Genomic DNA, 16,506 nt, shown 5'->3' with positions numbered 1-16,506 from the left:
TGAGTGACATGTGTTGTGATGAATGATGTCTGTTTACTCTTTTAGTTTTAAGTGTTAGTGTGTGTTATGCGTGAATTAAGATAAGGGTATTTTGGTCTTCTATAGTATATTAACTTAATGAGTCGGGAATTATGTTAAATGATGTTCGGGAATGAAATATGGTGGGAGTTCGGATATATACAGTGTAATGTAGGTGGTTATTTGTAATACACAAAATGGAAGGTGATAGTTTGTAAAATATGGTAAATACTAGGTAGTAAATAATAATTTTCACTAATAATTTTGATCAGTCCGTCTTACTTGTACAGGGTAACGGGTGTACAATTTGGTGTTACGGAAGTTTTAGTACCATGGTCCATGAATACGATCGATATAGGTTTTGGGCTAAAGTTTGGGCCTAAAGCCCAAAGAAACTTGCTGCTCTACACGCATGTAGTTTAGGCGTTTAGCACATAGCAACTTCATCTTGCCAAAACATCTGTATTTCGAGATATTATTTGCACTCGATTTGATCTCCTTCAGTTTTTTTTTTTCAAGTCTAATCTCCATAATACTAAACCATTTACTCCCCAAATTGTTAGTTTTAATTGAATGTCCCATTGACGGGAATTATGGATTTCCGCCCACCGGTGAAAACAAGGGAATGATTCTAAAGTCCTAAAAAAGGCTTTGATATGTCTCGAGAATCGAGATCATACATAATATTCTCTCTGTCTCAGTAAATAACTTACCTTTATTTTTATATTACGAGGGAAAAGACAAACGTAAATTATTGTCTGGAAAATAGGGAGTAATACCAATACATCCCAAAATTTGGATAATGCATTTGAATCACAAGAAGCACTTTATTCATTCATATTCTCCACTTTATTCATTCATATTCTCCACAATTTAACTAAAAGTTTTGAATTTTCCCATTTTTAACGGGGACGAGCGCCACCAATGATCCCAAAATGGGATGATATTATTGAAACATAAGAAGCACTTTATTCATATTATTCTCCACACTTATTTGTACAAGCAATGGTAAAACCATATAGAGGCAAGTCTCCAAACCCCCAACGTGACATATATATAGATATATCAATAGACTAGCATCTGCTGACGGTAATGCTAATAGCGTGGTCCTCCTTGGATAGCCAATGATTAATAGGGAAGGAGTTGTGGGTGCATACATCGTTGTGGAAATCATTAGTGCTGACCTTTAGGTATTCGACGTACCAACCACCTTTTCGGGTGTCATCGGCATTACTCAACTTGATTTTGCAAACTTGGGAAGCAAGACACTTTCCTTTAATGCTAAACATGTCCAAGTTATTCTTCTCAAAATAGTCGTGTCCTGATTCCATTATCCCTATGTTCCATAGATTTGTCTGACTAACCGAGTTACCTTGCGCGTCATATAACGTCAGTGACACCGTCGAATCTGTCCCCGCATCAGCCACATCTCCCGTCTTTATATGGATTACATACACGCAATCTTGCTGCATATCACAACTTTAATTACCTTAATAACCGTTATATTAAGCCGCCTAAAAAGTAAAAACAAATAATAATACGAGCTTATTTGGTTCCGTTCATTTTGATTTAATTTAAAAATTGTACATTATATCTACTAATATGTTAGATCATACGGAGTGTATGTGTTTTTCACTTTTAATTTAACTAGTCGTTGCTCCGCGCCCTACCGGGCGCGGTGCCCCAATTTGATTAATTGTATAGGTGATCTCATTAGTAAGCATCGTAACAGAAATGGATATTGCAATTTACATTTTTCAAAATCTATATGAAGACGGTAAGTACTATATTACACAGAGTACACCGGTGCAAATAAAAGGAATAAATAGCACCTTACAAAACCTAAAATACAACATAGTTTAGCAAAACACTTCAGGGGCATTGTCGTGTGAACGGACGTAACTCATATCAACCGGACATATAGGGACACAGTGTAAGTTTGGAAATATCTTACACACAGAACATAGTTAACACTACAACTTAGCATATGTATTTGGAGTAATAGAGAGTCGATAATGCAAAGCATTCGTAGTAGTTGATTCCGGTTCTTACAACCACCGCTTTCAGAAATTATCGACACTCAAATGACCACCCTAACAGCTACCAAAGAACCTGTGGGCTGTGGGTCATTGTATACCATGTGCAAAATGTTGAAGGTCGATTTACGAAATCGAACATGCGCAACGTCTCTTCTGCTGCCTTGTGCAATTGGGAAATATTTATAATTTAGATCTTATCCAGAGCACAAAAATATCGGTTTCTTGATTAAACTCTCGCTAACAAATCCTGAAGTTCTTTTTTGTTCATGTGACTGTTACCCGCTAGAAAGCTAAGTTGCAAACATCATTTATCGTATTTGTTATGTCACATATACACTAATATTAGAAGTCAGTGCGATGATAAATGATGCGAGAGGTCTAACAGTACACCAGTTTAATCTGATGCCATTATTGCGGGGAAATTCAATCTGAAATTCGAATGTTCGATTCCCTTTCTCCCACTACACCAGTTTAATTTGACGCCACTGGGGCGGTGCCCCGATTTAGCTAATTGTGTAGGCGACCTCATTTCAAACACAGAATGAAGCCAAGATACAACTATGCTAGAACACCATCAGGGTTACTAATATAGATTCGCACACAACCTCCATACTCGGAATCATGTAGCAAGTACACCCCGATCCTCGAAGCAGTCTGGCAACTCAGAATCCGTGGATTTTGATGTGCTCTTTCTTCACAATGACAGCTTGTTCATGCTAAACATGTAAAAAATAAGGGGTTAGGATCTTCGGAACAACTTACACATTACCAACAGCATTGCTCTTGTGACGATTTAAACATTAAGAGAATGACATCGAGCAAATCGAGCTACTAAATGCACCCCAAATGTGTTAATCACATTTGACTATAAAATCTTGATAATAAACTGATGTCAACTTTGACCATGACTTTACAAATATAAGTACAGATATAGCATGTATTGTATTTTCATATCATCGATTTTTAGTAGTCAATGAATATTTGGGGAAAAAAATATAGGAAAATATAGTCATTATTTGACAACTCAGGTAGAAAGGGGAGTCTATTTAGTGATTCTTTTCAGTTAATTAGATGTAAATTTTACCTGAACGAGGAAGGTAGCATTATCACTCTGGTCGTCTTAGAGCAGGATAATCTGGCCTAGTTCTAGGTCCTGAACAAAAGTACCATTACAACAAAGTTCCTTCTCGAGGTCCTTTAGGATTTTGTTATAGCTGAATTCTCTCTTCAATCCTTGCACTGTAGTCAGGCTCTTTTTACCGTTCCTTTGTCGTACACTGATGTGCACATAATCTTCTGTCCCAGCACCAGAGTTCTCAGCATTTGCGTCAGCAAAAGGATCTAAATGCAAGTCATTAAATGCTAAGAAGGTTCAGACACTGAACGAACCAAAAATCATTAAGAATGAAAAAAAAAGTCTGGGATCCAAAAAGAAGTAATTTGAACACCACCATAGAATAAAAAGATTCAAGACAAGCAGCTTAATACCACATTAAGCAAACAAACAAAACCCATTCTATCTGACTTTTTTTTTCTGCAGAGATAAACTCTTTCGCATGAGTCAGAAATGACACGTTGACATGTCATGTTTGTTGAGTAGAGTCACGCCACGGTGACATGACATGCTAGAAGATCGGAGATCAAAACGCTGGGGACACACACACACACATTAACAACAAGTCGTAAACCTATTCACATCATACCTTGTCAAGAAATATATTAGAACATTAAAGGTCAATATAATTTGACTAAAGAAGGTCAATATAGTTTAATAGCAAGTCTTCCTATCTAGTATCGGACCATCAGTAACAAAAAAACATTAGGGATCTATTCGATTATGCAACGTCAACTCCGATGCTTAAAAGAACACACATATGACAAGGTAAAGGGGATACACACGACTACATGAGCAACTTTTCCCAAATGTTCAAAACACCGGGATGTTGTTGGTTGACAGTTGACACGTCATAAATTTGTGCCGACCAATTGCTACGTAAACTACCAAGTCACACAATAGTGATTCTCTGTCTTCATTGACAATGGAAATGTGAGGACAAGATTATCAGCAGATGAACTTACCAAAGGCAGCGGGAGTCTGGATGTCTATGTCAGACATGAAAACTTGGCTACTGGATAAGAAGTGATCCTGGACAAATAAGTACTTTTTGTTTATATGAATTGACTAAACCTATATTGGAAAAGCGAAAATAAAAGATGTAAGAAATATATTCTCAGCAACTTCAGCTATACACCATTACGAACATTCAGTAATATTCGAAAGTACATAAAACTGTAGATATATAATACACCAGCACCATCGGTACTCGTTTCCTACAATTCAGAATCATGGCCCAGTTTATGAGGCAACATTGGGGGACTTCTGTCATATTTCGCTCCATTGCTACCCATTTTTTCCACAAATTGGAAAAGAGTAAATCAGGAATATTAGAAATTACATAAAACTGTTGAGATATAATACATAAGCAACATCGTTAGTCGTTTCCTAAATTTCAGAATCATGACCCAGTTTATTAGGAAACCTCGGCAGACTCCTGTCGTATTTCGTACCCCGGCTATTTATGTTTTATACTACAGAAACATTACTGTACTCCCACACATGCTCTTGCCAGCGACGAGGTAAGGACTTGGGGTGTACAAAGACTTACCCCTGAAATAACAAAAGGGAGAGACTATTTCATTTTATTCATTGTTACATTCTCACCCAAAGTTGCATAAATAGTGATTATTTTGCAATAGATAGAAGCACGGGCAGGTTAGTACACCATTGCACTTAACTGCATCATAATCCGGAACCAAACGATAATGGGATTTTAGTTCTATTTGAAATGACAAGGACTCAACAATGTGCAGTGAAGAAAGGTAGAGGCCGTCGAAAATGACAAGCTAGATGGTTGTGTTGATTGTAATACGGGTAAAGAAGAAAGAAACTTACATTGATGGGATAGATGAAATGATCCTAGGTTGTCGCCTATCCACCCCCTCAATTAGTGACAGTTAAGAGGTATGGCACGTAAATAAAAATTAGAACCATATGTGTAGGTGTAAAGATGACACATTGTTGAAGCAAAGAAGATTGGCACTTACATTGAAATGATCCTATATGTGGTGTCACATTGGACTCCTTGTCAAGCTTTGCCACATACTATGTATTAACACCCAAACAATCAAGTCAAACCGAAGAAAAAAGTAGGTTAGCCATTAAGATCTCATGGTTTCATTTCAGCTGCATCAATAACTTCAACATTTGCATAAGCAAGAGGGTCCTTCACATCCACCAAGAACCAATTCTGTATCATCATAACACAGTATTTTGTTACAAGTTGTTTACCTGCAAAACCCTGAGCACATTAATTGGACGCAAATGTTTATAAGCAGGTTGGCTGAAATGGAAGACGATATTTTATTAAAGTAAAACATTTATCTTAGTTGTTACTATATGTGTCTCCAAGGATAGGAAATTGGTTAAAAAAATGTGCCTCAGTGAATAAAAAATAAATGAATACATAATAATCTGAGGTGGTTTCGCACATACAAGACCCACTGAAGAAATGTTGCTGGGTATTCAAGTGGTACAACATAGGGATAACCGGTATGCAAATAGACGCAAAAGTAGCAGGACTTCTTGTATATTTGTGATGAGAGGGATGCGGCTAGGCACAAATGAGTGATACTTCTTGGAACTGTCATATTTTAATGAGGATAAAGTACCCAAAAAATGTTTTAAAAAGAATAAAGTAAGACACGGGAGTAAATCAAAAACTGAATAAGTGGAATGCTAATGGTTGGATGAGTAGCACGTAATTATGGTTCATCAAATTAAAGTTATTCTAAAGACTGTTATCTTCAGGCAAGATATATGAGATTTGCAAACGTAAAATAAATCATATTTTCACTACTCTCTTTAAACCAAGATGGTTCCAGAGTAGAGAGCTCAGCAACAGCGCCTGATAAAGTGATAAGTAAGTCATTTCAACAAATGAAGCAAACAGTAGGCTCTCTAAGCTCAAAACATTCAATAGAACAATTACTGTTGCTCTAGCTGCTATAAATGACAGGTTTTGTGTAACAATCCTAACTTTTAAAACATGTGCTCGCCAACTCCAACGGCAAAGAATTGTGGATCTTTAACTAACATTGCTTATGCCAAATGGCAATATCCCATAACATAGAACGTATTAATTGAGTCGTAACTTGATTATTTAGTTAATAGCACTCACGAGCAATTACTGTTTGAACCGTTTGCTAAAGGTAAATTGTCCAGTAAAGCGAGCATATATGATATATCTCCCAAAAAAGATGTTGCACAACACCATGGAACCAATCCAATTCAGCACAATTCAACGAGGAACATCAAATACTCCACAAAATTTTGGTAGATCATTTGAACAATGGCTCTATTTCATATAAATAGATCACCCCTAGGAACTACCCGTCGGCCCGCCCACTGTCAATTATTTTAGATAGGAAACCTCGTTTGGACTAATAAATGAACTCTCTTTATTGCCATTGTAAGTATAGTCCAGCCTATTTGCGAAAATTTAACGGGGGCACATTAACCGTCTCATAAAAGAGCTATGGAACATAGTCAGAATAAACTAAAATAGTGAACGTGGTAGAACATAATAAAATGAAAGTGATGAAATGAAAGAGAGAGGAATACCTGGAACTCCATCGTGGAAAGAAGCCAAGAAGTGTCCAACAAACAAAGACCAGATAAGAGAAGTGGGCAACCCCTTATTTTGAATTCAATCACACCGGCAAAAACTGTTTTTCGAATTACTGTTAGACAACCTGAATGATAAAACACTGACCTCAATACACCTATAAAGTCAGAAACCAACCTTGGATGTTGCACATCGTTGCCCTACATTGCCTAGCTCATCGCCGAGCTTACTATAGTTTTAAAGCCGCAATATACAAAGAATAGAAGCTGAAAAACCTCTCCCTCCAAAACCACAGCACCTGCATTCCATGCAAGCAATCCCCAGCAGAAAACCTGAATGAAAGTAAGGTACACTTGCAGTTTAAGTGAAACTTAACAACATTGAGAAAATAGCAAGGTTATTGACAAGCATCGTAACCCTAATATGATAACATACAATGCATGCAGACATCATTAAACATCACGTAGATTTTTACGGTGTCATTAACAGCTCAATTGCACACAACTCTATTGAAGGTAGATATAACGAATGCCACACAACAATAACGGACTTCAATAATTAGAAGGAATAACCCAATAACCCCACCCAAACCAATATGATCAGATAAGCCTGTAGTAATCACCCAATAACCAAAAAACGATGCACGCCAAAATAAGAACACAGTACAGTTCACAGTGAGGAGATCCCAAGTGTACACAGATGAATAGTTAGGTACCCACTATACACTAATAACGTGCAACAAAGACTAATGAAACCCATTAAAGTTAAACCTTAACTAAGTAGTAAAACCCACCATCAACTGTCAATCGAACACTGACCGACACATAGCACCCCACAACACTGAAAAAACATCTAAAGAAACAAGCCAATTAAACAACATTCAGCGGAACAAGCAGCTAACATCACACCTATAAAGTAAGAAAATTTGGTACGGTGAGAGGCAAAAATATGACAAACTGAAAAGAGCTAGCTGGACCGGAGTACATGGGCTCACGAAACACCCCAAGATTAGCAACAATTCCGTCCTTAGGCTGCCAATCTAACCATCTAATCTAAACGAAGTCCCAACAAATAGATCCCAGCAAAACCGGATCTTAAATAGTTAGCATCTTTCATGTTGCTGCCTAAAGCGACGGAAAGCTATATAGAAGGCAAAAGGAACACCAACTAAACACAAACTCCAGTAAACCCCAATCCAACATTAAAAGGAAAGACCTCAAACAAACACCAACTGAAGAATAACAGCCACCCACACAAAATAAGAACAAATCCAATCCAATCAAATCCTCAAACAATTACAATTAACAACACAGTGAGATGTTATAAAATTAGAGGTACGATTTTAAAGGTAAAAAGCGCTAAACCAACCTGGGGTGTTGCAAGTCACTGCTGTGCATTGCCTGGCTCGTCGCCGAGCTCCATACAGTCTTATAGCTGCAATAAAGGAGAATTGGCGGAGAAGGAAAGAAAGGAAGGTCCCTAAAATGAGAACCATATAATGAGAGGAGAACATAAGAGGCAGAGAATGCAAGAGGGAAAAGTATGAAACGGAAGGTGGAGGTCTAAAGAGAAAGATCGACGATGAGGAGTGTGTTTCCATGTTACAATTCCTAAGCTACCATACTCGGGTTTCATTCTTTTTCAGAGGGCATAGATAGAGCTACTCTTGAAGCACGGAAAAGCACAGATTTTTTAGAAAAAACACAAAATGTCTACAACCAATCAATCAAACTACACTACTTCCTTAAACTAATAAGTAATTTACAGCATAATGCAAAAACACAACAACAATATGAACCGGCATCTCAATGACTCCACAAGTGGCAAGTCACATAAGCATCACTTAAAGCGATATAATATACTTTGACCCAAGTTCTATAATCCCATTTCACTTAGGAGATCAATTGATATCAAACTGGATATAAAAGGACTACAGGGGTTGCTACATGCTAGGCCCCTTGTTTCGTTTCCCTAATACCAAAATCTAAGAGAGAACCGTTGTCATTCGTGAGTCCCTTAGTTCACTTCCTACCACCAAATTCAAAGAGAAACCATTTAAATATGTTAAGGCATCAGGGCGAATACAAGCAGAATTTGAACCACCACAGTCTCATCTTACCGAACACTCGTAAACTAAATCTCTATCACATAGCAGAATACCTTCCGATAAACCCTTTTTAGATCAAACCAATATCTTAAGTGTGGCATTTTCTCGAGCAAGTAATGGCAACAACAAAAGTCCATTCATCAGAAAACACAACAAATTATAAGATTGACCCACTAAAAAACAGGTTATCTTTATATTAAAGGATAATAAGTAAGTATTTCCAATTAAAAAGCAACAATGAGGTAAATTGGAAGGGATCATATATAAATAATTACCCACCACAATTTAGGTAGAAAAGGAGAAATAATTACCAACAAAGAAGCCCAAGCCTCTAAAGCATTTGCCACTGAAAAAGCCAACCCCAACAGCATTCTTCTCATTATGATTCAGGTCTCTTTGTTCGCCTTTGGGACTAACTGTAGGTTCTCTGCTATTCCATCCATTTGAATATGGCAAAACATTAAGAGAAACCACTTCAATCATTTGAGTCAAAAGCATTGATAGAACTTTGGGTGTCGAGAACTTGATCAATGCTACTCCGATACTGATTTTCTTCATTCACAACTCAGACATGTCTACAAAATCATATGACATGGCCAGATCATTGTCATTGTCGTCTGTTTTTTTAAGAACTCCATATCTTAGACATGGCTATCAATTATCAAAGGCCCTAATCTTCCAAAGCTGCTCGCTAACCTCTTGGTAGTCACACCTGCAGTAGAATCATCATGAGGAGCGGATGGTAGTTCACTACCTAATAAAAGACGTCAAATATTACAAAATATGACAGCCACCATTTCAGGGGGTCTTTAGTGATTTGATAATAACAGAGCAAGAAAGCACACAATGAGGAGTATCCATTAATATTCCAATTCTTCAAATGAATTAAAACTACTAACGCATAGAAATCGACAGTGTTCCCTTTTAATTATAATCATAACAAATGCAATGACCCTGCGTTAGCTATATCAAGGAAGTCACCAACTCACCAACCAAACAATAACCAATGAATAACACCGTCTTAAAATTGAACAATAGCAAAAAAGGGGGAGGAGAGTTTTTCTAGCTTCCTATAAATTTCCAGAGATAAGAAAAAAAATAAACCGAGAAACTTAGAACTATTTGAAAAAAGAAACAATCAATATTAACACAACCTCGAGACAAAACAATCAAAGTGAAAGTACTACCTAAAACTTTTCCATCTCATCCCAAAACAGACCTAACGTCTCTTGCATATAAGACCGGTGTTGCATCTCAACCCTGCCATATTACATTGGTGTTTTAACTATGGCTTTATACTGGCCCGAGCATGCCTGATGCTCATCCTTTTATCTATGGTTTGAACTAACATGGACAAAGCCAAGTACGCATAAACTGTCTTCCCCTCCCTCTATTCCCCCATCTGCCCTCGTCTCGCAATCTCAACAAAACTGTGTCACTCCCCTTGTTCCTCCCTCCCTAATACAATGAAAAAATAGGGACTATCTCTCCCTTGGTGCATTCCTTGCCCCTTCCTCTTTCCCCCACCCTCACTCCTACTACTTTCTCTCTCTCCCCCATCTCTGATCATCTATCCATCCCCTCCCTTTCTCTTACTCTTAACAAAATCAAACACATGAACTCTTCTTTTCTTCATCCCACCCCTCTCTTCCTCTCCTCGCCCCACCCCTCTCTCAATATGACTATAATCAAGCAAATACTTCTTATCCCATTATCTATCCCATTTCATTCCCCCACCCCTCCATATAAACAAAATCCAAGCAAAGACTACCCCCTCTTCTTCCTCCAACCTCGACCAAATAAAGCAGAGATTATCTATTTAAAAAATAAAGCAGTGGCGTACCCAATCTACTCACCCCCCCCCCCCCCCACACACACACACAATTACTCAGATTCCGGCCTAAGTAACTCCAAAATAAGCCATATCTATTAACAACACTCATTATAGCAACTTAAACCATCAATACGTAGCCCAAATGATGATCCCAAAAAACAGCGACCACTAAAACGCACTGAACTAAGTAATCCTGAGGTTCACATATATGAATTTGTGAATGGTAAGGGGAAAATAGTTTTGCATTCCTCTGGAATCCATATAAAATAAATTCCTATATGCGATAGATAGCATTGACTAAAATCCTCTTATCATATAAAACTACTCCCTCCAGCTTAACTGGTAGTTTGCAGGGAGAGACTATCTATCCCTTCTTCTATCCCCTACCCCCTCGTCCTTCAATCCGAACAAAATCAAGCATAGACTACCTTTCCCTCCCTTTACCCCCGTCCTTCCAATCTCAACAAAACAAAGCAGAGGTAATCTCCCCCTCACTCAATTCCCTCTCCCTTCCTCTCTCCCTTACCCTTCCTATCCCTAACTCCGATCATCTATCCATCCCCCTCCTTCACTCTTAACAAAACCAAACATGTACTATGCTCTCCCTTCCCTCCTCACTTGGAACTGGCCTCCACCATTTTCACGCTATGATTTTTTAAGATAAATCAGAACTCGGGATTTTTTGTTACCTTTCTATGAGATTGAACCAATAAGCCCCCAATTACTTAATAACATAAACATCAATCGCCCCTTATAGTATAAGTTTTTCCAAAGAAAGAGGGATTTGGATTCTGTAACATCTCAATTCAGTTCCCCAATACAAACCAACCTCAATCACTAAAATTCTACAAGTATTGCCGACCCAATCAACCCAACTCTTAAATTACTAAAATTCAAGCTTAACTAACTACAAAATAATCCACATTTATTCACAAATTCCATTGCCACAGCTGAATCCATCAATACCTAGCCCAAATAATGAAAGCAAAAAACATCAACCACCAAAACTCCCTTAATTAATAAGTCAAGGGTTCACAAAGACAAAATTTCCGAATAGAAAGGGGGAAATAGTTTTTCACTCATCTGGGATCCGTATAAAATACAATCATATTGGTGATTAAATCATATAAACTCGAAAACAAAAGTTAAAATTAGTATTGAAAGACAAGTTTCTACAAAAACAAAAATACCATTTTAGCACCAATAGATCTATAATAGCAATTTGTTTTTGTTAAATAACAGGGAGACGCAACCTAAAAAACACACCGAGAAGCAAACAAATAAAAGAGACCAAAACTTTCAATATAACCAGCAATTCAAACAACAATCAAACAAACAATTCAAAAAAACCACTACACCCCATTAAAATAAAAGCATATAATAAACAAACCTTGAGACAAAGTAACAAAACCATGAGCATAATTAAGGTTCCAATTGGTAAGGAGAACTGAACCCAAAAATTTGTGTTAAGTTGTTATTAGATTGGAGTAATAAGCATATTACTCGATGACTTATTCATAAATCGCCCTCTTCCATTATCCAAGTATGCTCTTTGTTCTAGATTCTGGAATCCATCCTTTGTTAAAGTTAGTTACCATCATGCCCAAAATAATATCCGAATAAGCAATCAACTGGACAATAAATCTAACGCTGGCCTTGCCGCAAAAATTCCATCCCAAAGGCCTGGCCCCGCAGCCCCCACCCCTACATCCTTGTCCACACACCTAATTACTTATTTCTCACAGTCAACTTAAGACACTACAAGCAAGATTGAAGTGATACAAAACGACAAGCAATTAAACAAACGTAAATAGATACATAACAGCAATAAGAATAGTCAGCAACCTGTGCGCCTGATGTGCCGTTCTCAACGTTCAGAGGAAGTCAATGCAAACCCAGGGGCTGCAAGAATTTGTGGAAAAATGCTGCGAACTGGTAAGTAGGCAGCGTAGGTTGCTGAAAGTTAACCAAGAATTTGTCATAAATTAAATTTAGAAAGGCTTCGAGATAGTTTTGAGACAGACGCTTTCCAAAAGCAAATGTGCAAAAGACAATCGTTAATGAAATAAACTAAATATAAAGACACCACAAGTTAAAGTGTAAGAGTTCACCCCGACAAGCAATCAAGCATGCAGTGACAGTTCAGGTACAGCAACCAGAAACAGTTCTGCATCGTAGGCCCGAGGCGGCACTTGCCTCGTTCCGGGGAAGTAAATGCAAACCCAGAAAGTGCATGTAGATGCTTGAACTGACTTGTAGTTAACCTATGTACCTGAGAGGTAAGCATGAAAGTGTCCCAAATGAAGGTAAGAAAGACTGCCGGTTAGCCCTTGAACAATTGCTTTCAGGAAAAGCACGTGCTAAAGCTGAAAGATAATGGAAACAACAAAAATAAAATACGCCAAAAGTAAAAGCAAAGAAGGCTGTGCATGTTTCGAAAGTTTTAGTGTATTGGACATCGATTATGAAAAGCACGCCATACAAGGCTGACTACGTAAACACTTGCCTTAGGCTTTTTTATTCACAAAACTCACTGCAGTAGCTGAAACCATCCATACTTGGCCCAAATTACGATCCCAAATAAACACCAAAAGGCGCTGAACTAATTATTTCTGAGATTCACACCTACAAATTTGTGATTGGTAATGTGGTAAATAGTTTTGCACTTCTCTAGAATTCCTCTTAAATAAATTCGTATTTGCGATTAAATCGTATAAAATCACAAATAACATTGCCTAAAATCCATTACCTAAAATCTATAATCGTATAAAACTACTCCTTTCAGCTTAATTGTAATCAAATTGCATTATCAGTATATTTGTATGGCCATATAAGCTAAGAAACAATATGATATAGCGATTACCGTTATAAGTAAACGCACTATTAACGCAACAATATACACATTGATATATCATAAACGAAGTGAAAAATTATTTTGGGCATTAGAATGTTATGAGGAAAATAAAATGAAAAGGGACTCAAGTTCATTGTCCGTTAAATATAACCCATGTCGAAGAAATTACGTAACCAACGTCTATTTTAAATTAATGCAGAGGCAGTAAGTAAGAAATCTCAGGAACTCCAACAATTAAAAAGGGAAGTAATCGTACTATGAAAGCATTTCCAAACTGTCTTACGCTGGAACACAGTAGAACTAATACCTGATGTTATTAATTACATCTCCAACTCGAACCAAGACACCTCCAACCACGACGACAACAACCTGGTTATTAAAGCCAGCCCCGATTAGCAACCAAGCACCCTAAGAAGTCAACAATTATAATAAAGAAAAAAGGAAATTAAAAAAATAGTTGTACCAAGACCACAAAGAAGATGCAATAACCAACAGCTGAGCATCGAGAATGACGTGATAGCTCTTTTTACATTGGTGTCAACGTCTCTGGCCCACATCTTTGGCCATCGCCATATCTCAAAAAAAGGCGGACCTAGCGATGATTTATAAGAACAATCCGGTATAAGCAAAGTTATCATTTGAAGTCTAAATTAACACAGCAATAATCAAACCTTTATGAAAGAAATGAACAAACCTCAGATATTCCGGCTTCATCCTCCCCGACAAATCAAGCTGGATGGAAAAAAAAAATGAGAACAATTAACAAAACCAGCATTAAGAAATTCTAACGACTGTAAAGAATCGCAAAATACCTAAAGTAAATTCGATTAATTATCTAGAAAACCAGGTGTTGACTGATCTTATAGACACAAAAATGATGTAGTGATACCAGGTAAGTACTAAGGTCACATTACATACAATTTGTGGGAAAACTAAAACCTAGACATCAAGTACTTCATTTTGAGACACGAATATTCATGTTAAACACTTAGCGATAAATGGCACACATAAACAAATTCATAAATCACAAACTCAACCAAAACTCAATTCCCCATAACAATCACAGCAACAATTTTGCAACAAAATGTAAAAAAAAAACCATCTGAGCAACATTCAACACGCCAATAGACTTTACCCCATCAAATTAAACCAAAATAAACAAATTCCAAATTCCATAACCCTAGTTTTGACATTCTCGGATTTCCAACCATCAATTGCTAAAATTAGTTCAAAACTGGATGTCGAGAAGATTACCTGAGGAAAACCAAACCACCTCGAAACGCAAAATCCAAACCCGTGAAAGCTAGGGTCGAAGTTCCATCAATCAAGTGCCTGAATTTCTATGTATGTATAAACAGATTGTGAGTTTTATGAGTAAACTTTGAGCATTATCGGTGACGGAGAGCGGAAGGCAGTGAAACGATAACGGAACGAAATAGCTTTGAAATCATCAAAAGCGAATAGAAATTCAGATTAGCAGCCCATACCTAGGTTTTGCCGAGGAACTCAATCGCAGTGTGAGAAACAAGAGAGGGATGAGAATAAGTGGTGGAGTGAAATGGCTGAGGGAAAAGGTGAGATTGTGGCTGTGATTTTAGGATAAATGGAGGGACGAGATCTTGAAGAAGAATCCAACGGTGGAGGACACACTTGAGGCCATACTATTCATAGCTACAGTAAGAGTAAGTTTACTCTTTTTAAAGGTTAGGGATAATAATACATGGGTTGCAATTTGCAAATAAATAAAGTAGATGGGTTAAAATAAACTTACAGAATATACAAGATGTGCTAATGCGAAAAGGAGCGTAAGACAAGTGAAGGCACCTAGCTTTGCCATAATGTCTTGTTTGTATTGTAAGAAGGCCACAAGGGAAAGCGTATGCGTTGTGGGGGTATTTATAGGCCAAACATTACTAGTAAGGTAATCGCCCTCTATTAAACATGGTAAACGGGTTATGGTAAATGAGTCAATCAGGTCGGGTCAATTCAGGTGCTCCACATTTCTGGTTAGATTGGATCATTTCGGGTTTTGGGTTTATTTCGATATGTTGGTCAAGTCATTTCCAGGTCAAGCAAGTCGGGTTATTCAGGGTCCAGGTCTTTTCGGGTGAACAATTAATAGATAAACAAAGGTGTGTTTAGCATTAGTACCTAGTTTTAGTTTAGTTTTGGTGGTGATTCTTTATTTTAACATAAATAATATAAAGCGTGCTTTTAAATTATTCATTTTAAGTCTTTTTTGTTCAGTTAGAGTTCTGTTTTATCGGGTCATTTTTGGGTTGGGTCATTCGGCCCGGTCAGTCGTTGTGGGTCAACAAAGCTCGAGTCATGTTCGGGTCGTGTCAATTTAGGTTCGGGTCACATCCAAGGGTTGTAGTTCAGCAATTTCGAGTCTCGGGTCAGCCTTTCCAGGACGCCTCAATCGGGTGGGGTTGGTTTTGTCAGGTCTACCCTCTATTATTAGTCTAATATCACTATATGAGTGCATAGTATGAGGCTTTTTAGGGAAGGAGTCCAAAAGTAAATCCGTGAGAGCTTAATCTAAAGGAGGCAATACGTATGCACGTGAACACTAATGGAGCACAAGCATAATAGAAGGTATCAACGCTTCTGCACAACATACTCTGTTGTAATATATGTAATAGCTAATCCGTATAATATTTATTGTTAATATAACCTTTAACTGCTCAAACGTTATTGCATTTTTCAATATCAACAAGGGTTTTTTTTTGTTAAAAGCTACCTTATATTTATAGCTATTTGTAAAAACACTACCTTATATTACTTTTCTTGCTTTAGACTACCTTTATTTTATCTTTTTTTTAGTAAAAAAACCACCTATTCAGAGGATCCGACAAGATTTGGCCAATTTAGCGACATTAACCTATCTTACATGACTCTTTTAACTTAAAACAACAATGACCAATTGCGTCAAAACTCCATTTTAGCTTAAGATAAGCAAGATTTAT

General features: G+C 37.4%; 1 protein-coding gene across 6 annotated transcripts; it reads right to left on the bottom strand.

Annotated features, from left to right (window-relative positions):
• Positions 1 to 2,282: 2,282 nt before the first annotated feature.
• LOC141653003 (protein translation factor SUI1 homolog 2-like) lies at positions 2,283 to 15,416 on the bottom strand. Of its 6 annotated transcripts, XM_074460650.1 has the most exons (16): positions 15,025 to 15,416; positions 14,792 to 14,877; positions 14,232 to 14,269; positions 14,001 to 14,129; positions 13,845 to 13,906; positions 12,795 to 12,955; positions 12,529 to 12,639; positions 9,161 to 9,561; positions 8,111 to 8,221; positions 6,920 to 7,074; positions 6,739 to 6,842; positions 5,163 to 5,406; positions 5,011 to 5,057; positions 4,137 to 4,203; positions 3,142 to 3,398; positions 2,283 to 2,773 (listed from the first exon to the last, which is right to left on the bottom strand). In XM_074460650.1, the coding sequence occupies exons 14-15, from the start codon at positions 4,171 to 4,173 to the stop codon at positions 3,178 to 3,180; spliced, it is 258 nt and encodes an 85-aa protein (XP_074316751.1). In that variant the 5' UTR covers positions 4,174 to 4,203; positions 5,011 to 5,057; positions 5,163 to 5,406; positions 6,739 to 6,842; positions 6,920 to 7,074; positions 8,111 to 8,221; positions 9,161 to 9,561; positions 12,529 to 12,639; positions 12,795 to 12,955; positions 13,845 to 13,906; positions 14,001 to 14,129; positions 14,232 to 14,269; positions 14,792 to 14,877; positions 15,025 to 15,416; the 3' UTR covers positions 2,283 to 2,773; positions 3,142 to 3,177. The 6 variants fall into 6 exon arrangements, 1 of the variants encoding a protein (XP_074316751.1); XR_012547283.1 differs by lacking the exon at positions 2,283 to 2,773 and having other exon boundaries at positions 3,369 to 3,398; positions 4,137 to 5,057; XR_012547286.1 differs by lacking the exon at positions 2,283 to 2,773 and having other exon boundaries at positions 3,369 to 3,398; positions 4,137 to 5,057; positions 5,163 to 5,365.
• Positions 15,417 to 16,506: the final 1,090 nt, after the last annotated feature.

The sequence above is a fragment of the Silene latifolia genome, chromosome 4 (genome assembly GCF_048544455.1).
Source record: "Silene latifolia isolate original U9 population chromosome 4, ASM4854445v1, whole genome shotgun sequence".
Lineage (NCBI taxonomy): Eukaryota > Viridiplantae > Streptophyta > Magnoliopsida > Caryophyllales > Caryophyllaceae > Silene > Silene latifolia.
This window is presented reverse-complemented; position numbering and strand designations above follow the sequence as displayed.

What these genes read in the sequence shown, in the direction of transcription:
- LOC141653003 (XM_074460650.1), bottom strand. Translation starts at nt 4,173, where the DNA reads ATGTCTGACATAGACATCCAGACTCCCGCTGCCTTTG. An exon ending in CCAGACTCCCGCTGCCTTTG is followed by an intron (nt 3,399 to 4,136) that starts GTAAGTTCATCT and finishes ACTTGCATTTAG; the next exon opens with ATCCTTTTGCTGACGCAAAT.